At 56.7% G+C, this 26,811-nt stretch overlaps 1 protein-coding gene across 2 annotated transcripts in view; it reads left to right on the forward strand.

Moving 5' to 3' along the window:
- Positions 1-26,811, forward strand: part of LAMA3 (laminin subunit alpha 3) — a 133,522-nt gene that overhangs the window by 56,426 nt on the left and 50,285 nt on the right. For both annotated transcript variants that reach the window (XM_045574212.1, XM_036418463.1), the window contains 17 exons: positions 851-993; positions 2,042-2,136; positions 2,546-2,699; positions 3,279-3,439; positions 6,944-7,052; positions 7,482-7,579; positions 8,324-8,468; positions 10,309-10,435; positions 10,509-10,648; positions 12,564-12,679; positions 15,061-15,272; positions 17,641-17,848; positions 19,038-19,182; positions 20,251-20,391; positions 21,987-22,148; positions 23,245-23,343; positions 25,143-25,226. In XM_045574212.1, the coding sequence (XP_045430168.1) occupies positions 851-993; positions 2,042-2,136; positions 2,546-2,699; positions 3,279-3,439; positions 6,944-7,052; positions 7,482-7,579; positions 8,324-8,468; positions 10,309-10,435; positions 10,509-10,648; positions 12,564-12,679; positions 15,061-15,272; positions 17,641-17,848; positions 19,038-19,182; positions 20,251-20,391; positions 21,987-22,148; positions 23,245-23,343; positions 25,143-25,226 (2,339 nt within the window). The remainder of the gene's footprint in view (positions 1-850; positions 994-2,041; positions 2,137-2,545; positions 2,700-3,278; positions 3,440-6,943; positions 7,053-7,481; positions 7,580-8,323; positions 8,469-10,308; positions 10,436-10,508; positions 10,649-12,563; positions 12,680-15,060; positions 15,273-17,640; positions 17,849-19,037; positions 19,183-20,250; positions 20,392-21,986; positions 22,149-23,244; positions 23,344-25,142; positions 25,227-26,811) is intronic.

Below are 26,811 nucleotides of genomic sequence, written 5' to 3' on the forward strand. Positions count from 1 at the left end.
ATGCCTCAGTGAACAAGGCAGTCACACTGATTCCAGGTCAGGGCATGTGCTGGGGTTCCGGGCTCGCTCCCCAGTGGGGGGCAGCCAGGATAAGCCCTAAAACACGACTTGCCTATCAGTTTACCAGCCAGCCCACGGGGTGAGCACAGACTCTCTTGCTAGGAGACAGCATGGTGATGACCCCATCTTCCTTTTCCTTCACGTGAGTGCTGGTGAGCTGAGTGCTTGTTGTGTTGACCTGTTTTCTTTCTCCTTGTGGGTTGTAATTACGTTTCTTTTGACGATTAAACAAGGTGCCAAGGACCTTTCTAAGCAATTGGCTTTAGTTAATATACTCAACCCTTAACGAATTAAAAAAGGGACTCACAATCCCAGTATGGATCGCCACTGCCCACGTCCTATCAAGGTCTTTCCAGACTGTTCTTACATACACGTTCATGCAATTAAAGAAGTAAGGTATTGCCGAAGCCGGTTTGGCTCAGTGGTAGAGCGCCGGTCTGCGGACTGAAGGGTCCCAGGTTCGATTCCGGTCGGGGGCATGTACGTTGGTTGCGGGCACATCCCTGGTGGGGGGTGTGCAAGAGGCAGCTGGTCGATGTTTCTCTCTCATTGACGTTTCTGGCTCTCTATCTCTCTCCCTTCCTCTCTGTAAAAAATCAATAAAATATATATTTTAAAAAATCTTTTTAAAAAAGAAAGAAAGAAAGAAAGAAAGAAAGAAAGAAAGGAAGAAAGAAGGTTTATACATAGGATCAGCCCACTACCCTACACGTTTGCAGATGGGAACTGAGCGTGGGAAACTGATTGGCTACCAGAGTGATGCCTGAGAGAGCTTGTTTCTCTCTGACAGACGCTGCTCAGAGCAGAGGAGTCGTCTTTCTGCCCAGCGTGGAGCCAGCCTTCGTCTCCGTCCCCGGAAGCGGTCCGGCCGACGCGTTCTCACTGGCAGCGGGGTCGTGGGTGGCCTGCATCAAGGTGGAGGGGGTCCTCCTGGTGAGCAGTCATTCTTTTCTTTTTCATCTGTTTTTATTGCTTTAAGAGAGGAAGAGAGAGGGAGGGAGAGAGAAATATCAATGATGAGAGAATTGTAGATCTGCTGCCTCCTGTACACCCCCTACTGGGGATCGAGCCCACAACCCAGGTTCTGCTGAGAACAGAACCATGACCTCTTGGTTCATAGGTTGATGCTCAGCCACTGAGCCATGCCCACCAGGCTAATGGGTTCCCTTTCAGACACCAATGGTGACATTTACCCTCACATGACAAAATGACGAAAGGTACCTTCTATCAACTTCTCACAGACTAAACATTTACCGAATTATAACACGTCAGGACTTGAAATTTTCTAAATAAATGCAAAACCAATGAACATGTGTCCCAGTCTTTCAAAAGGGAAGATATCTGTAATACTATCCTATATAATAAAGAGATAATATGCAAATTGACTGTCACACCTTCACACAAGATGGCCACCTCCATGTGGTCACAAGATGGCCACCACAAGATGGCTGGCAGGGGAGGGCAGTTGGTGGGGGACCAGGCCTGCAGGGGAGGGTAGTTGGGGGCAATCAGGCCAAAAAGGGAGCAGTTAGGCGTCGTTCAGGCTGGCAGGGAGTGGTTAGGGGGTGACCAGGCTGGCAGGGTGATCAGGCTGGCAGGCAGGCAAGCGGTTGGGAGCCAGCAGTCCCTGATTGTGAAAGGAATGTCCTGATCCCAACTGGCAGTTGGACATTCCCCAAGGGGTCCCAGATTGGAGAGGGTGCAGGCTGGGCTGAGGGACACCCCCAGTTACCTACCCCCAGTGCACAAATTTCACACACAGGGCCTCTAGTTAACAAAAAGTTTATTTTAAAAAATTAAAACAAGAGACGGTAACGTCTCCCCTGGATTGGAGGGTGGCCCGCATGAGTGACGTTGGGGGAGCTGGTGCGTGCGGTCAGCTGGTGGCCTCACCTAGTGGTGGCCAGCTGTGTGTCGCTGTGTTATCCCTAGAGCAGGGCCTCCAGCACTGCGTGACTGCCTATCGGCCTTCATTTCCTAGGACTACCTGGTGCTGCTCCCCAGGGACTACTACGCCCCCTCGCTGCGGCTGCCCGTCACGGAGCCCTGTGCACCCGTAGGGCCGCCCCACGAGAAGTGAGTGTCACGCGCCCTAAGACAGGGTTTCCTGGGCCCCCGGTCACATCTGCAGCCGGAAGCTCTGAAATGACTTCAGGGTGGTTTTCTCTCTGGAGCAGGCCACCCGCTTTCACTAAGAATCACACAGCACCTTGTGCCCGTAGCTGGTGCTTAAGAGCGGCTCGCACCCGCAGCTTGTGGAAATGCTGATGCACGCCCCAGTAACACTCAAGGTCCTGCATCCGTGAGGGGAGGCCTTAAAACAGAATGTGGTGGTTCCTCCGTTCTCCTGTGGGTGGAAATGCCCTCCCGACGCCTGGAGTAGGCGCTATGGTGCTGGGGAAGGACGGGTACCCGGTGGGTGGGTGTCCGGGTGCTCGGGGTGCTGTTTGGTGTTGGTTGTAATGGCCGCATCTTGTTGTTGCAGCTGCCTGCTTTACCAACAGTTGCCACTGGGCGGCTTCCCCTGTGCCCTGGCTTGTGAGGCCACACGTTTCCTGCTGGACGGGCAGCCGAGACCAGTGACTCTGAGGCAGCCCAGCGCCGCTCACCCCGTCATGGTGGACCTCGGCGGCCGAGAGGTGGGCAGCCTTTCATTGGCTGTCACAACTATTACTCCCCCCCCCCCCCACCCATGTCTGCTGAAAACCCTTGGCCCGGTGCTCCCAGGTTCGGGACCTGGAAGGACGCCCCACAGGGCCAGGGGAGGTGCACCAACTTCTTTTCGGCGGCTGTGGCTGGCTGCGCCCCGTGGTCATTTGCATCCATGTAATTTAACTTTTCTAATTAATATCAGTTAAAGCCTCGAGGCCCACTTCCTTCCTCTTACTTCCCATCGGGAGATTTCTTTCCACTTCAAGCTTTGGAGCGTCTCTTACCTGGAGACCCAGGCAAATGGACGAGGAGAAAGGGTAGAAGCCCCTGCGTGCAGGGTGCAGGTTTCGGAAGTAGAAGTCCAGGTGCCATCGACTCTGAATGGGAGGGGATCGATGGTGACGAGCGTTCGACTGGGTCTCCTCTCCACGGAGCAGCCGACTGCAGGACCCAGGCCTGGCAGCGATGCCACGGAAACGGATGCCCAGGTCTGCGCAGCCGTTTCCCGGCTGCCCGTGTGAGCGCGCCCGGCTCATCTCCCGCCTGTCTGCTCGGCCCTCCGACAGGTGGAGCTGCACCTGCCGCTGCGGGTCCCGCGGGCCGGCCGCTACGTGGTCCTGGTCGAGTATTCCTCCGAGGCAGAGCAGCTGTCTGTGGCCGAGGTGCGCGTGGGGAGCCCGGGGCCAGTCCTGGCCGGCCAGGTGGCCATCTACAGCTGCCAGCACAGGTACCAGGCCTGCCCGGGTTCCTCGAGCAGGTCTTTGGGGTCAGCTGGGGGGAGGGGCTCCTTCCTGAGGCTGCGTCTCTGAGCAGCGTGGGGGCCGGCAGGCTTCTCGTAGGCAGTGCCTGGAAGACGCCTCATTTTCTTGAAAAGCTGTCTGTTCTACTTTCCATGTTGGCACAGGTTCCCAGGAAGCAGCATAACCTTTGTATTTTCCTCGCTGGCGCCCCCTGTGGGCCTGGGGACGTGCTCGCAGGTCGAATGCTGGGCAGATCGCAGGCTGTGGCACCGGGAAAGGCTGCCCTCCCAATGACCCTCCGAGATGGAGGTCACACACGTTCGGTGATTGTCAGAGAGAAAACAGGAAAAAGGATTGTCACGTTTCACCTGTTGTCCACTTTCCAAGAGCTCTGGCCAGGATTTATTTATTACGTTTTTAAAATATATTTTATCGATTTTTTACAGAGAGGAAGGGAGAGGGATAGAGAGCTAGAAATACCGATGAGAGAGAAACATCAATCAGCTGCCTCCTGCACATGCCCAAATGGGGATGTGCCCGCAACCGAGGTACATGCCTTTGACTGGAATCAAACCTGGGACCCTTCAGTCTGCAGGCTGACGCTCTGTCCAATGATCCACACTGCTTAGGGCTGACCAGGATTTATTAACAGTTGTTCCCCCCAGCTGGTGTGGCTCAGAGGATAGAGTGTTGGCCTGTGGACTTAAGGGTTCCGGGTTCGATTCTGCTCAAGAGCAGGTGCCCTGGTTGCAGGCTCCTTCCTGGCCTAGGCCCTGGTTGGGGCTCACACAGGAGGACTGAAAAGAAAAAAGAAAAAAGAAAAAGCTGTTTCCTTGGCATAACATTCCAGAACACAGGCAGCTGTGCAGAGCAGGCTGCAAGTGAAGAGCCGTGACAGGTGTGCCCTGGCCCTATCCCGAGGCCTGGGACTCAGAGGCAGCAGGCGGGAACGGCAGCAGGCCACCACGCTCAGGGCCGAGCCTGGAAGGCTGCCCGTGCTGCTTCTTGTCCAGTCCGAGGTGACGCAGGGGCTGACACGCTCGCTGTCCTGCAAGTGAGAGAACTTGTGGGAAGAGGTGCTCTCAGCAGCTTCAAGTGGAAACTTAGGAGGCTCGAAAGGCCACCAAGTTCACATCACTCTCAGCCAGCCTCGCAGATGAGCTGTGAAGGCCCCTCCTTCAAAAGCCTAAAACCCCCAAACCCAGCCACCCCTTTCTCTGGGCTGATGACTGAGAAGACAAAAAACATGGTCGCGTTTGGATTTGTAATCGGGGCACCAGATGGGGCAAAGTTCCCCGGAATGTTCCTTCTTGATCGGAAGGCACTTCCTCTCCAGGTGACGTCAGCCACCGCTGGAATGTGCACTCCCGGCGGGCGGGTCACCCCAGGAATCCCCGTGACTGGGCCACAGGCTGCGGCCAGGCTCCTGCACGCCCGTCTGCCTCCAGTTCAGCACTCCACCCCCCCGCCTCCACCCAGGGCACAGGGCCTGCCCTCCTCCATGGGACAGAGTAGGAGCCTACAACCAGGAGCCACAGAAGCTTCCGGAAGGCCTGGTAGCTCCGAGTCCGGAGGAGGCTGAGCCTCCCCAGGCCCAGCAGAGGAATGAGTTCAAAGCCCAGGAAGAGAGGGCGCTGTCCGGGCCCGTAGCACCGCTCACGGCCTGTGTCTGGATGGCAGGTTGGGGGTGAGCCTCGAGTCCAATGCAGGTGGTTCTGGCCGTGGACAGGCCAGCACTGCGTGTCCCACCCGCGGCCCCGGTCAGGGCCCCAGCACCGTGTCGCATGGACTGGGTGTCCCTGTCGCCGTGTTCCACCACTCCCGGAGGCTCAGGGTGTTGTTTCTGGCTAAAATAGTTCCTTTCTCTACCTTGCTGCTACGTGGCCAAAAGCAAGCTACATACACCACAGGCCAAAGAGGTGCAATTGGACAATATGTGACCCAAAGAACCTATTTCAAACGGCAGCCCTGCAGCCTGCAGCCCCTCCTGCTGCGGTCGGGGCCCTGCCAGCCTCGAAAGGAAGAGAGAAGGACGCCCTGAGCTGCTGATAGGCCACAGCTGTGTTTGGCCTTTTAACACCGTCTCCTTTCAGCCCTCACCCCAAAGTCACTGCATGAATTGTTCACATACAGGTTGGGCAAGCGTAGGTTTACTGTTGTTAGAACGGAAACAGAGTTTATGCTGTGTTACTGTTTATTAACTCCTGTATCGTCTTCTGCATGAAGAGCTGTAAGCCTCCTTTGTCCACCCGGTGTTTCCGGAGATGGTCATTGTTTCAGGGTGTCACTCGTTCACATTACATTCGCAGATAGAAAAGTTGCTACCAAGCCTGGCCCATGGCTCAGTGGTTGAATGTCGACCTATGAACCAAGAGATGGTGGTTCAACTCCCAGTCAGGCCACAGTGTGGGTTGTGGGCTCGATCCCCAGTGTGGGGCGTGCAGGAGGCAGCCTCTCTCATTGATGTTTCTCTCTCTACCTCTCTCTCTTCCTCTCTGAAAGCAATAAAAATACAGTTAAAAAAGGGAAAGAAAATTTTCTAGAGACTGAAGTCAGGAGCATCCCTCAAAAAATACTTCCTTTATGGGTGTCACCATTACAGTGGATTCTTGGTTCAAAACTGTGGCCTATTTATTTATTTATTTATTAAATTTCTAATTCTCACCCTAGGATATTTTTTTCCGTTGACTTTTGAGAGAGAGTAGAGAGATGGAGGAGAAGGGATTGAGAGAGGTCTGTGTTTAACCTCTCCCAGGAGGCTCATGGTATTGAGGGAGAAATATATATATATCATATATATATATATATATATATATATATATATATATATATATATGAGAGAGAGAGGGTAAGGGAGGGAGGGAGGAGAGAGAGAGAAACATCAGTGTGAGAGACACATGGATTGGTTGCCTCCCATGTGCACCCTGACTGGAGTAGGGGATCCTGTCCCAAGGTACGTGCTATAAGTGGAATGGAACCTGGACCTTCAGCCCACAGGCTAACTGTAACCACCGAACCACACAGGCCAGGGCAAAACCGTAGCCTTTTCACTGTTCCTGGACTTGGCCTGATGGGACAGAGGGAAGGTGCAGGTGGAAATGGGGAAGGAGGAAGGTGTTGGTGGGCTCTGGGCTCCTCAGGGCATCGGGCACGGCCTCCACGCTCCCTCAGTGTGTGTGGGAGGTGGTGGCGGGGCCAGGGGGCAGCACCATTGCCAACTGTCAGAGGATGTGGGTAACTTGCGCAGAAGCTATACCTTAAAGGCAGACAGGACTGGCCCTGGGCTCTGTCGCCGACTAGACCGGTTCCCCTGGAGAAGGTGAGCTCAGACATGGGGAGGCCGCTCCCAGCTGGGCGTGCTGCATCCCTCCTGCTCAGCGCAGGGAGTTCGCTGCTGGCCACCGGGCCTTCGACAGCAGAGCCTGAGCCACAGCCACCCAGGAAGCGCCCAGGCGGGGCCAGGGGTCGGCTGAGCACGTCTCCTCCTTTAGCGTCCTGTGCCGGAGCGCCCTGACCGATGGCCGGAGCCGCCTGGCCACCTACGAGCTGCGAGCCAGCGCCGACCTCAGGCTCAGAGCCCGCGGCACCCGGCTCCTGCTGGTATGTGTGCCCGTGGGTTTATTTATTTATTTTTGTTGATCCTCACCTGAGGATATTTCCCATTGATTTTCAGAGCGAGTGGGAGAGAGACACACCAATTGGTTGCCTCAAAGCATGCACCCTGACCAGGCCAAAGATCTAGCCTGCAACTGAGGCATGTGCCCTTGGCCAGAATCGAACCCGGGACCCTTCTGTCTGTGGGCTGACGCTCTATCCACTGAGCCACATGCCCCCTACTGGGGATCCAGCCCACCACCCGGGCATGTGTCCTGACCAGGAGTCGAACAGTGACCTCCTGGGTCATAGGCTGACGCTGAACCACGTAGCCACGGCGCCTGGGCCCTCACAGCCTTTTTACAGAGTGCACTTGACCTTGCCCTGGTTTTTCTGGGAGCTGCAGCATACCTCTGCATTGTGTTTGCTCGGCAGCATCAGATGTGTATCGTTCCCATTGAAGAGTTCTCAACGGAATATCTGAAGCCTCAAGTCAGATGCATCGCCAGCTACGGGCCGTTGGCTAACCAAAGGTAACGCGCCTCCTCCTCTGCCCCTGTGTGCTCTGAGCAACACTGGCGTGCGTGTAAGGTTGTGACTTCCTGCTTCAGAAGTGCCCACAGGCCAAGGTGCCCAGGCTGGCGGCGGATGTCACAGCCAGCCAGCCAGCTCGTTGGCCGCAGGAGTCTGTGAAGAGCCCTGCAACGGCAGGAGGCCAGCCAGTGGCGGGGGTGAGGGGAGGGGGGCATGAACCCTGCCCCCAGGAAGGTACCTGAGCTCTGTTCTGAGCTCCTGTGTGAGTCCACAACCATTTAATCCTCGTGTCTGAGGCTCTTCATGTGAAAAGCCATGATGACCCACCTCACGGTGCTGTGAGACTTGGCTAACCACAGCTTGTAGGGTTGTTTTGCTGTGGATTCAAACATAATTTATAGACGCTGCCATGCGACCTGTGCCATGGCCAGGCGGAGCCGAGGGGACGACGGGGCAGTTCCCGTGGTTTTACAGTCTTACGTCACCGTGGCGGGTGGGGGTGAATAGCCATGTTCGGCTGGGCTGACTTCACCTAACAGCCTTTGTTCTCGGAGGGAAGGGTCGTGAGTTTCCGTGCTGCTCCCTCTCCCTCAGCACGGGGCTCTGTCGTCTGTTTAGGTCGTGGTTTTGAGGCGGCGGCTGGAGAGCCCTGGGTCCCCCGGCTTATGCTGAGAGGCTGTATCTTCACCACCGGCAGTTCTCCTTTGGGTTATCTTTAAATGAGATTTAAAAACCTTTTTCAGGGCCACCTGCATCTCCGTGTCCCCCGAAACCCCTCCGGCAGCGTGGGTTTTGGATGCCCCACGTGGGGGGCCTCCCCCTCTCCTGCCCCAGGACCTTTCTCCGTCTGCTGAGGTGGTTACTGGCATCCCCGTGGAGGCCCCGCAGGTAGGACCCCTCCCCCTGGGGGGGGGTTTGGAGCCAGTGGTTCTCGAAGTGTGTGGCCCTGACCCAGTGGCATCTGTGCCACCTGGGGACGTGTTAGAAATGCAGAGTCAGTCCAGCCGGTGTGGCTCTGTGGCTGAGTGTTGACCTATGAACCAGGAGGTCACAGTTTGATTCCCAGTCAGGGTTCTGGCCCAGGTCATGAGTTTAAAATACAACAGCAAACACAACAGTAGTGTCTCCCTTCCCTCTGAAATCAATAAAAATATTTTTTTTAAAGAAAGAAAGAAAAAGAAATGCAGATTCGCAAGCCCCATCTCAGAGTTTCTGACGTGGAATCTCCAGTAGGGGTGCCGAACTCAATCAGAGAAGGGGCCAAAATCGAAAATCCAGCCTAAATCGCGGGCCGAATGGTTTACTGAACAGTCATAAACTGTCATTGTGATGGAAACGCAGTGGAGTGCAGTGATGACAGCGCGGTGCGGGCCACATTGCAAGGCCTGGCGGGACGGATTTGGCCCGCGGGCCTTGTGTTTGACACATGTGCTAGAGGGATCGTGTTTACACACCCTCCCAGGAGTCCAGGTGGCCCTGCGGTGGGAGCCTCTGCTCTCAGCTGTGGAGGTTCCAGACGTGAGGCGTCTGTTGAGCCTGTCTGTGCCACCCCTCCGAGGCTCTCTGTCCTCCTGCATCTCCGCCTGAGGCGGGGGGCAGTGCATGGCCCGTCCTCTGGCACCTCATATCGGTGCCACAGAATGGGCCACGCTGTCCTTGTGGTTCTTTGCTGTCTAACACTGTCGGGCTCATTACCTCCCAAGCTGGACTGGAAGCACTGTTAGGGCAGCTGCTGTGGCCGGCCGTGTTCTTGTACCACCAGCTGCACAAGCACAGCTGAGGAAGGACGTTCTCAGTAGACACGTCTCGGTCAGGTCTTCTCGAGCAGCGTTCAGCCTGCTCAGCTCACGGCACACAGCGAATTACTGAAGTCCCGCAGCACACCCAGGCACAGTTTTGCCAGTCTGACACAAGATAGGAATACTTTTGGTCAATTTACAGAAAAATAATAATAGTAATTATCTATTCTTTTTGCTCCAAAGTGACTTTTTTTAAAAATCAGGTGCCTATCCTTGTATAATAAGGATTTCTGGTTCCAAGAATTAACCCATCAGATGCAGCCTTATTATGCAATGTGAACAATAAGCTGTAACTGTTATATGACTTACACTTTGTTTATGGTTCAAGACAGGCCATTCACATCAGACACTACTGTTGTGTTGGCTGTTGTCACTTAAAAAAATATTTTTATTGATCTCCTTTTTTTAGAAAAAGAAGGGAGAGGGAGAGAGAGATAGAAACATCAATGATGAGAGAGAACCATTGGTTGGCAGCCTCCTGCACGCCCCCCACTGGGGATAGAGTCTGCAACTCAGGCCTGTGCCCTGACCTGGAACTGAACCCTGACCTCCTGGTTCCTAGGTCGATGCTCACCACTGAGCCACGCCGGCTCCCTATGCCATGGCTGTCACATGGTAACTGGACTCAGAACATTCTGTGCAGCCTTTTGACAAGCATGCTCTGCGTCCTGTTGGGCGGGGGTTAAGATCTGGAACTGCTCAGTTATATGTTCCACTTTGGCATAAGCTGCCAGTTTCCCAGCGTGACGGCACCGACCGCCCCCCACCCCCCTGTCCCTGCAGCGGCGCCTCCGCGGGCTGTAACCTTCCAGTGGAGGCGTTCCTTCCCTGGGCAACACCTGCTCGCATTGCTTTAACCGGGAACTTCCCTGCGGTTCTGATTGCTCATCGCCCAGCGGCTCACGGAGTTTTTCTGCTTTTCCTCCTAGAGCCACGTGACCCTGAGAGGACGTGTGCCACGCCCCGGCCGCTACGTCCTTGTCATCCACTTCCACCAGCCGGCGCACCCCGCCTTCCCCGCACAGGTGTCTGTGGACGCAGGCCAGCGCTGGCCAGGTGAGCAGCGGGGAGCCGGCTGCTGCCCCGCCTCCCAGGGCCTTGCAGACGTGACAGGACCCTCTCTGCCCAGGCGTCTTCCGTGCCTCCTTCTGCCCCCACGTGCTGGGCTGCCAGGACCAGGCCAACGCCGGGGACCGGGCTGAATTCACCGTCTGGGAGCCGGAGGTGGCTGTGACTGTGAAGGTTCCGGAAGGAAAGTCCTTAGTGCTGGTGCGTCTGCGTGCCCCCAGCTCCATCTCCACATGACGTCATCCTGTGCTCTGTGTGTTTGGCTCATGACGATCATTCCTCCAAGGAATTGAGGTCATAGATATGCATTTTAATATACTTTACTGATTTCAGAGAGGAAGTGAGAGGGAGAGAGGAGAGAAACATCAATGATGAGAGAATCATGGATCGCTGCCTCCTGCACAGCCCTTGCTGGGGATCCGGCCCACAACCCAGGCATGTGCCCTGATCAGGAATCAAACCCTGATCTTCTGATTCATAGGTCGATGCTCAACCACTGAGCCACACTGGTGGGGCATAAAGGCATATTTATGGAAAAATGTTTAAATTTTACAGCTCCCTGTTAACAACAAAAGTGTGTGACAATTAAAATCAAGGGAAACTGGAATAACAGAGGACAGATAGGAAGAAAATACGCCCATGTGAGCTCTGCTTAGCCTCGTGCTCCACGTGCCCCCCACCCCCTCCGCCTACCCCCCTCCCACTCCGCCTGCCCCCCTCCGCCTCCACCGGTCCCCCCCTCACCCTCCACTGGCCCCCCCTTACCCTCCACCTGGTCTCTCGGGAGCAGGGAGACCCCTCTGTTCCTAAAACTCCCCTCCTGTGGCTTCCATGGCTCTGTTCTCTTGTTTATTTTCTCGCCTTCTCTAATGCTCTTCCGTGACCTCTCCTTCCCTTTGCCCCATGTGCTGGCACTCCCCTGGGTAAGCCGTGAGCCCTTGTCCATCATCTCCCTCCATGAGCCTCCTCTGCACCTGCCCATTCGGTTTGGTCCTCGGTGGGAGGGGCGCCCTCCCCTGTGGATTCATCTCTGCTTCCTCCTGAGCTCCAGGCCACATGGGACCATGGGCTGCACATCTCCACCCCAGAGACCTCACACACCCCCAAACCTGGCCTGTGCCCTGCCCAGCACTGGTGCCCCTGCTGTGCCCATCACCTGGGCTGCTGATGCCGTGGGGCCTCCCTTGGGGCCTTCCGTGGAGCCGGCAGCTTGCGCTCTCAGGCCTGGCCCCGCTCTCTGAGAAGGCCGCCTTCCCTGACTCGTTTTGTCCCCACTGAGCCTGGCACACCTCCTGCACGTGGGCTTGGCAGTGTTTATTGAATTGCATACTTGGGAGCAGTGGGGTCTCTGTGAGCTGCCAGTCACTGAGCAGGTGACAGAGACGTTTGAAACTCCCTGCAGCGTTGTTACTGGCAGAGTCTCAACCGCTCAGGAGCAGAGCCAGCAGGACTTTGCACACGGCTGCAGATATTCACGACGGAAGATAAGCTCCGGGCACGTCATGCACGATCGTCCCATTGGTCCTGCCATTTCAGTTTGCTCACCTTTAAAAATACCAAACGGGTCCAGCCAGCATGGCTCAGTGGTTGAGCCGTCAACCTATGAATCAGGAGGTCACTGTTGGATTACAGGTCAGGGCACATGCCCAGATTTCAGGCCTGATCCCCAATGTGGGATGTGCAAGAGGCAGCCGATCCATGATTCTCTCTCATCATTGATGCTTCTCCCTTCCTCTCCCTTCCTCTCTGACATCAGTAAAATATATATTTTTTAAAATACAGAACAGCAATCCCTGTAGATCTGGGGGTCCCCAGGTGTGGCTCCCCTGGCCCTAGGGTCCTGACTGGCCCCAGGTTACCCCCAGGCCTCCCATCCCCGCCCAGCGTCCAGGCTGCCACTCTGAGCAGCTCTCCCAGGGGCCTGCCTGCCCCATCATTTCCTGCACGGGTCACGGAGTGAGCCTTCATACCACCTTGGGGTTCTTGTGACTCTTGTGTAAATTCATTTCATTGGTCTTGGGCTTAGTGACAGGGGACACTGATCCTGCACAGTGATGAGCAGCAGCTGGTGATTCGAGTTGCTGGAAAGCCAAGCATATGCTCATGCTCCCTGCAGGTCCGTGTCCTCCTGGTGCCCACAGAGAGCCACACCGACCAGATCCTCCACCCACAGTCGGTGGACAAGTCTCTCGAGTTTGTCACCAGCTGTGGAGGGAATAGTTTCTACATCGAGTGAGTACTTCTTTGTGGAAAGGCCCTGGAGGCAGGAGGCTCTCCCACATCCCCACCCTGGAGGATGGGGCTCTCCCACATTCCCACCCTGGAGGATGGGGCTCTCCCACATTCCCACCCTGGAGGATGGGGCTCTCCCACATCCCCACCCTGGAGGATGGGGCTCTCCCACATCCCACCCTGGAGGATGGGGCTCTCCCACATCCCCACCCTGGAGGCAGGAGGCTCTCCCACATCCCCACCCTGGAGGCAGGAGGCTCTCCCACATCCCCACCCTGGAGGATGGGGCTCTCCCACATCCCCACCCTGGAGGCAGGAGGCTCTCCCACATCCCACCCTGGAGGATGGGGCTCTCCCACATCCCACCCTGGAGGATGGGGCTCTCCCACATCCCCACCCTGGAGGCAGGAGGCTCTCCCACATCCCCACCCTGGAGGCAGGAGGCTCTCCCACATCCCACCCTGGAGGATGGGGCTCTCCCACATCCCCACCCTGGAGGATGGGGCTCTCCCACATCCCCACCTGGAGGATGGGGCTCTCCCACATCCCCACCCTGGAGGATGGGGCTCTCCCACATCCCCACCTGGAGGATGGGGCTCTCCCACATCCCCACCTGGAGGATGGGGCTCTCCCACATCCCCACCCTGGAGGATGGGGCTCTCCCACATCTCCACCCTGGAGGATGGGGCTCTCCCACATCCCCACCCTGGAGGCAGGAGGCTCTCCCACATCACCACCCTGGAGGATGGGGCTCTCCCACATCCCCACCCTGGAGGCAGGAGGCTCTCCCACATCCCCACCCTGGAGGCAGGAGGCTCTCCCACATCCCCACCTGGAGGATGGGGCTCTCCCACATCCCCACCTGGAGGATGGGGCTCTCCCACATCCCCACCTGGAGGATGGGTGCTCTCCCACATCCCCACCTGGAGGATGGGTGCTCCCTTGGGCCTGTACTCCTCTGTGCCTGGGGAGAGGCATGAGGCTGGGTCTGGGACAGGAGGGCCCTCTGCACTCCTTGTCCTATGACGGTGTCATCATGCACATCCAGGCAAGACCCCTGAGCTCAATGGGGATCTCCACAGAGGCTCACCTCCCAGCAGGGACTCATGGTCACTCAGGAGCTTCTCCCCCTCACTGCTTCCTGGGCCCCAAACCTGTTTCCTGAGATACCCCACGGGCTCCTCCCCTGGGATATGTGTTGGACTCAGTGCCCACCTTCCTGTGCCACCTGCCTGACAGACCCCCATCCTCTCCTGCTCACTGATGCCCAGAGCCTGGTGCAGCCAGAATGTCAGCCCCCCTCTCTCCAGAACCTCCCAGACCCCCATAGGATTCCTGAGGAACCCAGCACCCCAGGCAGCTGGGGGGCAGAAGTCCCTGAATATGACATACTCAGCAAAGACTCTGAAGTCAAACAGCTGAGGATTTCAGTGCCTCCTCAATGACTCTATAGCTCTGTGGCCTTGGGAACGTTGCTTACCCTCTAGGACAGTGGTCACCAACCACTGGGACCTCATGGACCACCAGTTGGCAACCACTGATCTAGGAGCCTCAGTTGCCCTATCTGTGAAATGGGTGTAGGCCTATCTGGTGGCTGTGAGGTTAAGTGAGAGGTAGGGAAAGCTGCGGGCATACAACACTCAATAGATGTCGACAGTCCACCTGGTCCTCCTCATTATTGCTACAGTGTATCATCAACTTAGGTGTAATTTCTTGGTAACTGCTTTATAGAGATGCTAGAGGCCTGGTGCATGAAATTTGTGCACGGGGGCAGGGGGCCTGCTCTCTCTTGCAGTCCGAGACCCCTTGGGGGATGTCTGCCTGCCGGATGTCCTCCCGAGGGGATCAGGCCTAACGCAGCAGTCAGACCTCCTTCTGGCATTCTGGGACCCATCCCTCCTTACCACCCGCCTACAGCAGAGGCAGGAGAGGCTCTCGCCAGCACCACTGCACTTGCCAGCTGTGAGCCAGGCTTGTAGCTGAGTGGCGCTCCCCCTGTGGGAGTGCACTGACCAACCAGAGGCAGCTCCTATGTTGAGCGTCTGCCCCCTGGTGGTCAGTGAGCATCATAGCAACCAGTCATTCTGCAGGTCATCTGTTAGTTGGTTGATTTGCTATTAGGGTTTTATGTAGGATAATCGGCATCTTCTACTACTCATCCTATAGATAAAATTTCACCCTGTTACCCCAGCCCCAAGGGTTCCCACCCCTGGTCTTAGATCTTGTGGGGTGTTCTGGAGTTGGGGGCAGCTGTCCCTAGCTGTGTGTGACCCAGAGTCAGTCCCTCCCCAAGACCCTGCTGATGGGCAAGTGGGAGGGCAGGTGGGTGTCTCTGGGCACAGCTCCCAGGATGGCACTGTGAGTCTTGTTTGTCTCCACAGCCCCCAGATGACCTCCGGGTTCTGTAAGGACTCTGCCCGGTCCCTGGCGGCCCTCTACCACAAGGGTGCGCTGCCCTGTGAATGCCACCCCGCCGGTGCTGCTGGTCTTCACTGCAGCCCCGAGGGGGGGCAGTGCCCATGCCGGCCCGGCGTCATCGGTCGGCAGTGTACCCGCTGTCAAACAGGCTACTACGGATTCCCACACTGCAAGCGTAAGTGCCCGCTCAGCCACCCAGCGGCTCCGTCCCAGGAGCAGGGGCTCCTCCAGGGTGGCCTCTTCAGTTCTGCAGCTGACACTGAGGGGGAGGAGGCAGGGCCGGGTGACCATGCCCTGAGCCAGAAGCCTGCAGACCCATCTAAGACCCATCCTGCTGCCCAAGATGTAGCCTCAACACAGCGTCTCCACATGGGACCAGCCTTGCCAAATGGCGTCCTGCTCCTGATCCCAGCCTGGCTTGGGGCTCGGTGCATTGGGGTACACTGAGGTGCACTGAGTACACTGGGGTGCATTGGGGTCACTGGTGTGCACTGGGTGCAATGTGGTATAAGGTGGTGCACTGGGTGCATTGGGGTCACTGGGTGCATTGTGGTACAATGGGATGCATTGGATGCATCGGGTACAAGGAGATGCACTGGGTGCATTGAGATGCACAGATGCATTGTGAACATTGAGTACAATGGGGTGCATTGGGATGCACTGGGGTGCATTGGCCTGTTAGGTTGGAGCCTTTTCGGGAGCCTTCCAGGGACTGCCCAGGCCCCCCTGGGCCTCTTGCATGGACTCTGGATGGGCCACTGCTCTCCTGTCTCCTTCTCAATCCCAGCTTTCACAGTCCAGCGCACATGATTCTCTGGAAGGACTTTGGCAAAGGGACTGCTGACAGGTGTGAGAGCAGGGGCACTCAGCTAACCAGGGAGGTGGCACCCCAGAAACAGAGATTATCCAAGGTCGCAAGGGAGCAGGGCCACATGAGCAGCAGGAAGTGGGCACGTGAACCAGGGGGCAGGGCCATGTGAGCACACTGCAGAAGTTGCCTAGGATGGAGGAGAGGCCACGTGAAGACTGAAGGGATGTGCCAGGAGCCCCCAGAAGCTGAGAGGCAGGAAGGACCCTCCCTGGAGCCCTCTGAGGGAGCCCAGCCCCCGACACCCCGATTTGAGATTCCTGCCCCAGAACGGGGAGAGCACGTGTTCCTGTTGGTGGAGACAGTCTGTGGTCATGGGAGCAGCAGCCCCAGGAAACAGACCCTCCTTGCCCTCCTCCTGGGGCTTTGACTGGGTTCTGGGAGCAGCTGAGCCCTGTGCCCCAGGGGAGACCCCAGCCCTCCCCCGGCAGGGCTCCCGGGGAGACCCTCCCTGTGTCTGTGCCCCGGCCCTGCCTCCGCTCCCCTGGGCTCCTGGGCAGTGATAGTGCCGTGGGCGCACCAGGCGGGCTGCTGGCTGGGAAGCACAGGCCACATGGCTAGGGACTCCCCGCCGCCTGGCCCAGGATGGTGCAGGGCCCCCCCAAGCCTCACCCCCAGCCTTCCCTCTCCTGAGTCCAGCCTGGGCCTCTGCTTCCTGGAGCATCTGGGTTGGCAGGAGCCAGCAGCTGGGTTGTGGTGCCCATTTTCTAGATGCCAACACTGAGGCTCAGAGAGGGGAGCAGAGGACCTTACCCCCAGCACACCTTCCCCTCCACTCAGCCCAGCTCACAGGTGTTCCCCCAGTGGCCCCCTGGTTGCCATGGTGTCGGAAGGAGGGGGGGGGGAGGAGGGGATTTCTGAGAAGCAATCCAAAAATACACAGCAGCGGGCCCTCCTTCCTCATCCCTCTCTCCAGCTCCACAGCCTCCTTTGGGGCAGGGGGCGGGCCTCTTCCTGGCCAGGCAGCCAGGAGAGGAGGTCCAGGAGGCAGAGGGTCCCGGTATGGGTTCTGGGACCCCAGCCTCACCCAGCAGATGTCCTGGACCTGGGCCCCATCCATCGCCCTCCCACAGCTCCCGACCAGGCGGCTCTTTCCTGCCTCCCTGCCTTCGCACATGCAGTTCCTCCACCTCCAGTGCCCTTCCTCGTCCTTCAGGGCCCAGCTCCGTTGTAGCTCCACTGGAGAGCCTTCCCCGAGTCCCTTGGGGCCCCCCGAATCCTGCACCCACTCCAGTCACCGCCGTTTTCTGGGTGATGCTCTCACGGGGCGGTGAGGTCTTGGGTGCGAGCTTTGCCTTTGTGCCCCAGCCCCTGGCAGAGACGGGTGCTGAGAAATCCCGAAGGAGGGGAAGGAGGGAGGGAGCAGAGAAACACCTCTCAGGATTGGAGGGGATCTGGACCGTGAGCCCCTGGCACAGGGCTGAGCACAGAGCCAAGCCCACTCCCTTCCTGCCGCCTCCCCCTGAGCCTGGGCCCCAGCACCCTCCACCAGGAGCCTTCGCCAGGGTCGGCCTCAGCCCCGAGAAAGGGCCTTCATGTCAGCTCCCATCAATCATGCTGCAGTGAGGAGAGACCTGGCATTTCCCAGGCCCTTGGAAGCTTCTGGAATCCTGGCCATTGGTGCAGCCCTGCGGGTGGGGCAGCATCTCACCTCCATGTCTCTCTGTCCCTGCAGCGTGCAGCTGTGGCTGGCGCCCCTGTGAGGAGACAACAGGGCAGTGCCTCTGCCCTCCGCGCACGGCCGGGCCCCAGTGCCAGGCCTGCGACGCCCACTCCTTTGGCTTCCACCCCCGGGCGGGCTGCCAGCCCTGCAACTGCTCCAGCGTGGGCGCTGCGGGCACAGTGGGCACCCCCGAGTGCGACCCGGACCACGGGCAGTGCAGGTGAGCTGGGGGCATGGACCTTCATGCCGTCTCGCTCAGTCAGACTGGTACGTGGTCACCTGGAGCCCTAGACTCCAGCTTCAAGGTTTCACTGCAAAGCCTGCCGGGCACCTGTCTGAGCCGGTGTGGGGTCCCGTGGGGTGTGTGGGAGTGGGGAGGGGACCAGGAGGGAAGGGACATGCTGGAGAGCCTCCTGGGAGGGGCCGCCCGGGGCAGCGATACGTCATGGCACAACTGCTGACACGCGAATGGCAAACATCAGCGCAGACAGGCTCTGCACTGAGAGAAGCCGTGTCCCCGGAGGGACTCCGCTGACCAGCGTCTCAGCAGGACTGAGAGCGGCCACAGGGCTGAGGGGCAGGACCTATCCAATTCCAGGAGAGCCAGGTTCTGGATGGGGGGCAGGAGCATGAACTTGTCTCTTGGTGGCCAAAACTCAGCTCTCAGCTGCACTGCTCGCTTTCCTAAGGAAGGCCCTGGGCCACCTCATCGCTGCCAGTGCCAAGCAACCCCTTGTCCTTCGGGAAGGAGCTGAGGGAAGACTTGAGTCAGGAAACATTCCGAATCTTTAGACCCACAGGTGTGAGTCCCTCCTGCGTCAGCCCCATTGTTTATTCTTTTCAAACCACAAGCATGAACCAGTTCCATTCCCATCAGGGCACATGCCCAGGATGCAGGCTCCGTCCCCTGCAGGGGCGTGCAGGAGGCAGCACATCAGTGATTCTCTCATCATGGATGTCTCTATCTCTCCCTCTTCCTTCCTCTCTGAAGTCAATGAAAATATATTTAAAATTAAAAAAAGGAGAGGGGGCGATGAGAGAAATATCACCGATCGCTGCCTCCTGCACGCCCTGACAGAGGATGGAGCACACCAGGCCAGGCCCTCACCAGAGTGGAACTGGTGGCCTCTTGGTCCCTGGCTTGATGCTCAGGGGCTGAGCCACACCTGCCGGGCTCCGTTCCTTTCTCTTCCGATGAAGGGAAACATGTAAAATGGGTTCCCTCTTCCTGTTCACGCTCACGAGGCTCAGGTCCGGGCTCTGCTGCCTCCGCTCTACCGTGGCTGTCAGCACCATGGGGGGCCCCAGGGGCGTCCTGGCCATGGACGTACCTGGTCCGCTGCGGTGCCGTGGGTTCCAGGCCGTCTGCAGAGATGCCAACGGCTCCTGCTTCCTTTGCTTGAGTGCAGGTGCAGGCCCAGAATCTCCGGGCGGCGTTGCGACCGATGTGCTCCCGGCTTTCACCGCTTCCCCGAGTGCCTTCCCTGCCGCTGCAGCAGAGACGGGACGGAGCCCGGAGTCTGTGACCCCGAGACCGGGGCCTGCCTCTGCAAGGTGAGCCTGGGCCTGCGTGGGCAGGGGGACCGGGCCTGTCCTGCACGGTGAGCCTGGGCCTGCGTGGGCAGGGGGACCGGGCCTGTCCTGCACGGTGAGCCTGGGCCTGCGTGGGCAGGGGGACCGGGCCTGTCCTGCACGGTGAGCCTGGGCCTGCGTGGGCAGGGGGACCGGGCCTGTCCTGCACGGTGAGCCTGGGCCTGCGTGGGCAGGGGGACCGGGCCTGTCCTGCACGGTGAGCCTGGGCCTGCGTGGGCAGGGGGACTGGGCCTGTCCTGCACGGTGAGCCTGGGCCTGTGCAGTCAGGACATCAGGCCAGGACATTGGCCACCAATCACTCTGGAAGCTCTTCATGTCAGTCAGTGTCAAAAATCTGTGGGAAATAGATGTGCAGGCTGCAGACCTCCTTAAAGTTCTGGTGACAGGTGCAACCCTGTCAGACAATCAACACACACTTCATATGTGTGTGTGTGTGTGTGTGTGTGTGTGTGTGTGTGTGTTATTTGTTTATTTATTTCAGAGAGGAAGGGAGAGGGAGAGAGATAGAAACATCAGTGATGAGAGAGTCATCGACCAACTGCCTCCTGCACACCCAACATGGGATGGAGCCTACAACCCGGGCCTGTGCCCTGACTGGGAATCGAACCGTGACCTCCTGGTTTATAGGTCGACACTGAACCTCAGAGCCTGGCTGGCCGGGTACCCACACACTCTGCCTACAACTCAAGAGGCTCAGAGGTGCCCTAGGAGCCTGTTCCTGGTCAGCGCCTGCCTTTGGGCCCCAGGTCCCAGCAGTGCTTGAGAGGGTGTCAGGGAGAGGCCTTGGTCCCGCCCACTGCGAGTCCTGTGGGCCAATGCCCTGCCTTCGAGACGCCCGCGGGAAGGAAGTGCTCTATGTGTGTGGGTTACAGGTTTAAACAATGAAGGCTGTAAAGAAGCCTAAAAATCGCGCACCCTCATGTCACGCTCTGTGGGCGTTCCTGTCCTGGCAGCCGGTCTGCGCAGGTGAGTTACGGCTGTCCCGTCCGGACCCGCAGTGGGAATGGCCTCTCCTTGTGTTTTCCGTAGGAGAATGTGGACGGTGCCGAGTGCGATGTGTGTCGAGAAGGCTCCTTCTACATGGACCCGGCGAACCCCCAGGGCTGCACCAGCTGCTTTTGCTTTGGGATCACCCGTCACTGCCACAGCACCCACCGACGGAGAGCGAAGGTGTGCGGGAGCCGGTCGGTCTGTCTTTAGTGAGAACGTCCGAGTGAGGCCGGAACGGATAAGCATGAAGCATGGAAGTGCCTGGGTAGTACTTTGTTGTTGTTTTAAGAACATATATTTTTATTGATGTCAGAGAGAAAGGGAAAGAGAGCAACATCCATGATGAGAGAGAATCACTGATCGGCTTCCTCCTGCATGCCCTATGTCAGGGATTGAGCCCACAACCCAGGCATGTGCCCTGACCTGGAATCGAACTGTGACCTCAACCACTGAGCCACGCCGGCCGGGCTGTACTACTTTGTTAGAAGCTAAGCCTGGCCTGGCTGTGCCTCAGCCTCAGTGCTGTTCCTACAGGTGTTCTCCCGCCCCGTCCCGTCCCGTCCCGTCCCGCCCCGCAGGGTGTCCGGCCTCTGCTCCGGCGTCTGGTGCTCACAGGGCCTCCCTCACCCCTCCCCATGTCATAGCTCGCCCGAGTCACCCTCTGCCCTATTGTGCGTTTAGTTCTAAAATGTATTGTCTGCCCTCCCCCCCCCCCCAACCATGTGCACCTGAGCTCCGATTTAGACCCAGAGCATCTGGGACACAGTAGGTGCTCAGTGGGCACCCGTTGAATGCATGGTGCATTGGTGGTTCCTCCCGTTCCTTCTCTTCCGCTCATCTTCTTCCTGAGTTATTTCCTTCTCAGGCATCTCACCACATCTTCTCTCAGGCTACTTGATTGTTGTTAATCCTCACCCGAGGATATTTAGGCAAAACAGAAGGAGTGGGAGAGACAGAGAGAAACATCGATGTGAGAGAGAGACACTGATTGGTTGCCTCCCTCAGGCACCCCGTCTGGGGCCAGGGATGGAGCCTGCCACCCAGGTACATGCCCTTGAGTGGAATTGATCCCAGAATCCTCCAGTCCCCAGGCAGATGCTCCAACCACTGAGCAACCAGCTTAGGCTCTGCGACCACTTTTTAAATTAACTCCATGAAGGTAAAACTTGTGTTGCCTTCCTTATTCCATGAACCAGTAGCTAATGCTTGCTTGCTTTGGGCGAGTATTGTCTTGTATCCAACAAGTATTCAAAGAAAGATTTTTTATGTATTTTCTTGCCTGCCTCCTTAAGGAGTGCAGCCTTTAATTGGGAAAACATTAGTTTGTAAACCCACAGTCTGAAGTCTCCCCAACCCCCAGGGAACCCGGAGCCTGACTCCTAACCTCTGCCTGTCAGCCCCTTCTCTCCCTTCCTCTCGCCACGTTCCTCCTGGCGTCCTTTGTGTCAGGGACATATTCCATGAGAGCTCCACGCAGAGCAGTGACGACAGTGAGCACTGCGCCCCACTCCGCATCGCACGCAGGACTCAGCCCTCATGTGCTGGCCAGCTGTCACTCGCACACTTATGGCAACTACTAAACGCCCGGAGTCAGGACGCCTGTGGCACAGGATGGACCCGTACCCCCTGCTCTCTGCCCTCCGGGGACCCCAGGGCAGGGCCGGAGACCGGAAGGAAGTCTGCGGGGCCGGGTCGCCACCTGGCTCCGGCTCCTCTGCACGCCCGGCCTGGCGACAGGCCCCAGCCCGCGTTCCCACCTGGCTTTTGTGTTACAGTTTGTGGACATGATGGGCTGGCGCCTGGAGACGGCGGACGGGGCCCAGATCCCCGTCTCCTTCAACCCCGGCAGCGGCAGTGCGGTCGCCGACCTCCAGGAGCTGCCCTCCACCGTGCACAGCGCCACCTGGGTCGCGCCTCCGTCCTACCTGGGGGACAAGGTGGGTGTCCCCGGACCCCCTCCCTCCTACCTGGGGGACAAGGTGGGTGTCCCCGGACCCCCTCCCTCCTACCTGGGGGACAAGGTGGGTGTCCCCGGACCCCCTCCGTCCTACCTGGGGGACAAGGTGGGTGCCCCCGGGCCCCCTCCCTCCTACCTGGGGGACAAGGTGGGTGCCCCCGGACCCCCTCCCTCCTACCTGGGGGACAAGGTGGGTGCCCCCGGACCCCCTCCCTCCTACCTGGGGGACAAGGTGGGTGCCCCCGGACCCCCTCTCTCCTACCTGGGGGACAAGGGGTGCCCCTGGAGTTTCTAGCTTTGAGTGTGGGGAATGTGGCTGCTCCCCTGTAATCCGCTCCTGCCTCACAGGTGGGCCATGCACTGGTCATCTTCGCTGAGTTACAGGTTTCCTGCAACACTGACTTTTTTTATTTTTTATGTATATATTTTTATTGATTTCAGAGAGGAAGGGAGAGGGAGAGAGATAGATAGAAACATCAATGATGAGAGAGAATCATTGATTGGCTGCCTCCTGCATTCCCCACACTGGGGATCAAGCCTGCCACCAAGACAAGTGCCCTTGACAGGAATTGAACCCAGGACCCTTCAGTCCGCAGGCTGATGCTCTCTCTACTGAGCCACACCAGCGAGGGCAACACTGACTTTTAAAACAGTACACTGATGACCTAGCCTGGTTTCTGAGGTCAGGAGTCTCTCCTGAGGGTGCGGTCAAGGTGTCAGCCAGGGCATGGGCACCTGGGCTGAGGGTCCCCCTCCAAGCTCACCTGGTTGTCAGCAGGTCTCTGGTCCTGCGGCTGTAGGTGAGAGGCTCACCCATGGAGCCACGCCAGCCGGGCTGTGCTTTCTCTTTTTTAACAGAAGGATCTTTTACTTGTAAAGCGCAAACAAGCTCCGAGGCTTAACTGGTCTAAGTGGGCATCTGTGGAACGTTAAGTGCCATCTTCAGGCCCGTTCTCGTGGCCTCTGTTAACAGGCTGATGTGTCTCTCTCCGGACCCTCGGCCCGAGCACATCTCACATGAGTTGATGTTGCATGTTCTTTCCGTGTTCGCCTGTGACCACACCCTCCCATTTCAGGTCTCCTCCTATGGCGGCTTCCTCACCTACCAAGTCAAGTCCTTCGGGCTCCCGGCCGACATGGCTCCTCTGGGGAAGCAGCCAGGCCTGCAGCTCACTGTGAGCACCACCCCACCCCTCACGGGGCGTGGCGGCCACCATCGGCACTGATTCCCCTTCAGGGCAGCTTGACCAGGGCCTGTGGACGTCTCGATGAAGTTGTTTTCAATATTTTGTAGAAACTAAACAAAGTGTAGAGCACGCAGTGCCTGCCAGGACCTTGCCCCCACCATCCCAGGCCCACTGTGCTTAGTGGCTCATAACTTGATTCTCATAAATTTATTTTTATGTTTTTACTAGAGGCCCAGTGCATGAAAATCATGCATGGGGTTCAGGGGGTGTCCCTCAGCCCAGCCTGCACCCTCTCCAATCTGGTACTCATCAGGGGATGTCCAACTGCCGGTTAGGCCCAATCAGACCTAAACTGGCAGTTGACATTCATTCCTCTTGCAATTCGGGACTGCTGGCTCCTAACTGCTTACCTGCCTATCAGCCTCACTCCCAGCTGACCCCACACCAGCCTGATTGCTCCCAACTGCCCCTCCCTGCTGACCTGTTCGTCCCCAACTGGCCCCCCCCCCACTGGCCTGATTGCCCCCAACTGCCTCCCCCTGCTGGCCTGATCACCCCCAATTGCCCCACCCCCCCACCGACCTGCTTGCCCCCAGCTGCCCGCCCCCCTGTTGGCCTGCTTATCCCCAACTGCCTTCCCCTCCTGGCCTGATCACCCCTAACTGCCTCTGCCTTGGCCCCACCACCATGGCTTTGTCCAGAAGGATGTCCAGATCTCCCAGAAGGTCTCTCGGTCTAATTAGCATATTACCCTTTTATTAGTATAGAAGTTTCCATCTTCTAGTTTCCTTTCACAAACATCTTTGAGCCCCTCCTGGCTGGGCTCATAAAGCGCAGGCAATGTCTGTCCTAAGAAAGAGTGTCACCTAAACCTTTGCAAACACCTTGACAACAAGCACCAAGTGTGAGTGACACTGAGGGAGCAGTCACTGCCACTAAGACCATGGCCAAGCAGGGCGGTGTCCCAGCCTCATTCTCTGTGGAGTCTCACGAGCCAGGCCATCAGCACACCTATGTTTTACTGCCAACACGTTGATTGTGCAGATGGTTAGATTCAAGGAGAGGTGGTGCTCAAAATTTCTCCCTGATTTCTCCTTGGAGACCAAACTGTTACTCCACTGTGCCTAGACTGCTCTGATGAAGAGCCGACTGGGCATGCTCTCAGGTTGAGGTTTAAAATGGTCTGTGACCTCAGATAATCTCTTCTTTTTGAGACACTGGCTTGAAGGCATTCCTGTCCAGTCTGGTGCTACAGAAAAGCTGGGGGCGCGTGTATGTTGAGGGTGGGGGTGCTGACAGTGGGTGCTGGCCTTCCCCCTATGCCCTGTTCGAGGGAGCAGTGCAGGGCTGGGTGGACAGGCTGAGTCGCAGAGGGTGAGGAATGTAGGGCTGAATTCCCTACCCCCAAGGGCCAGCCCTGAGGCTCTTGGCTCTGCAGGCTGTAGCCTGGCTCACCTTCCTGCCCACCTCACCCCCAAAGCGCTTTCTTGCTACCACAGTAAGGCCCATAGGTAGTAATAGAGACAGCACCTCATGTACTGACTGCTTATAAATTTCCCCCATCTTTTCAGTCATCTTTTGTCAAGAGAATTTGGGGGTTCCTGATAGTGAAAATGCAGTGTATTGGGTAGTAGTATACTGCTTCCTTGTCACTCATCCTTTGCCAGTTTATTTCCCAACAATTTTCTAGAATCAGGCACTTCAATCCACATAAATGTGTCCTTAGCCTGGTCACAGCCTGAGGGCCCGGCCACAGCCCAAGGGCAGGCATGTTTTTCTCTGAACAGGGTCAGCGCATGTCCGTCGTCCATGAGGAGCAGAGTGACCCGCGGCCAGACCGGCTGCATCACGGGCGGGTGCAGCTGGTGGAGGTGGGTGACCTAAGGAGCATGTATCCCTGGCTCTCCCTGACCCTTTTGTTCACAGCTTAGCTCTTTCGCACAGTTGTGCTTTTTAACTTACTTTGTGGGTTAAAAATATGAATTATATTAATCCCCTGAATATAAACATAATTTGTGTCTCTCCATTTAAAGCAAGTGATATAAACTATGCAGAGTTTCATCCCCCCAATTCCTGTGCTGAAGCCCAGGCTGCAGGGCTGAATTTGGAGTAAGGAAGTGAGTGAAGTTAGTGAGGTCATAAGGGTGGGGCTCTGATCCAGGAGGATGTCTTTAGGGCACAGCAGGAAGCTAGCTCACTGCCATGCACAGACACAGTGTGCAGTGGCTGTCTGCAACAGGAAGAGTGTTCCTCCCTGGCTGCTCCTTGACCTGGGATTTCCAGCCTCCAAACTGTGACAAAATACATTCTGCTGTGTAAGCTGCCTCATCTGTGGTATTTTGTTATGATGACCAGAGCTGAGTAAGACGAGGCTTAGCAACAGGTTTGAGCAGGCAGAAGAGAGAATCATCCAACTTGAAGAGGTTCAATTGAGATGATCTATCTGGGGAACAGGAAGAAAAGAAGGTGAGGCAAAACAAATAGAGTCTCAGAGATATTCAGAAAAAAATGTACCAACATGCACACAATAGGTATGCCAGAAGGAGAGGAGGTAGGGGGAGAAATAGAGGCTGAAAACTTCTCAAATTGGATGAAAATCATTAATCTACACACCCAAGCTCAACAAACTCAAAGTATGGTAAATGCAAGAAATCCACATACAGAAGCATCACAGTAAAGTTGCTGAGAGACAGACAGAATCTTGAAGGCAGCATGAGAGAAGCACTGTGTCACATACATGGGGTCCTCAATAAAATTATAGCTGACTGTTCACCAGAAACCATGGAAGTCGGACAACAATGGGATGAGACTTTCAAAGTGCAGAAGGTAACACACAGTCAACAAAGAATTATATATCCAGCAAGTGTACTTCAAAAATAAAGGAGAAATAAAGACTTTCTATTATAAACAAAACTGAGAGGATTCATCAAAAAGCCAACCCTCTTCATAAGAAATACCAAAGGGATTCCTTTAGACTGAAATGAAAGGACTCTAGACAATAATTTAAATATAAAAGGCAGTGAAAATATATCTTTTGTTTATAACTCTTCTATCTGCTTTAAATGACAGCTGCATCAAGCAATGATTCTAAGCCTGTGTTGGTGAGCATACAGTGTATAAAAACGTAAGTTACATGACAGTAGCACAAAGGAGCAGGGAGGGAATGAAGCAAATGGAAGCCAGGTGTTTGAATGCTATTGAAACCAAGTTGATGTTTATGTAAATGTCCAACGTGAGCAATCCACAGAGGCAGCATTGGCTTACGGTGCCTGGGCCTGGGGGTGGGAATGGGCAGGAACTACAGTGGCCATGAGGGTGCTTTTGGAGGTGGAAGGAAATTCTCTAACATTACATTGTGGTAATGGTTGCTGCTTCTGTAAATTTGCTAAAAGTTTTATGCATAAAGTGAGGGAATATTATTTTTTTATTGATTTTTTACAGAGAGGCAGGGAGAGA

This window comes from Pipistrellus kuhlii, unplaced genomic scaffold (genome assembly GCF_014108245.1).
Source record: "Pipistrellus kuhlii isolate mPipKuh1 unplaced genomic scaffold, mPipKuh1.p scaffold_m20_p_6, whole genome shotgun sequence".
In the NCBI taxonomy this organism is placed as follows: domain Eukaryota; kingdom Metazoa; phylum Chordata; class Mammalia; order Chiroptera; family Vespertilionidae; genus Pipistrellus; species Pipistrellus kuhlii.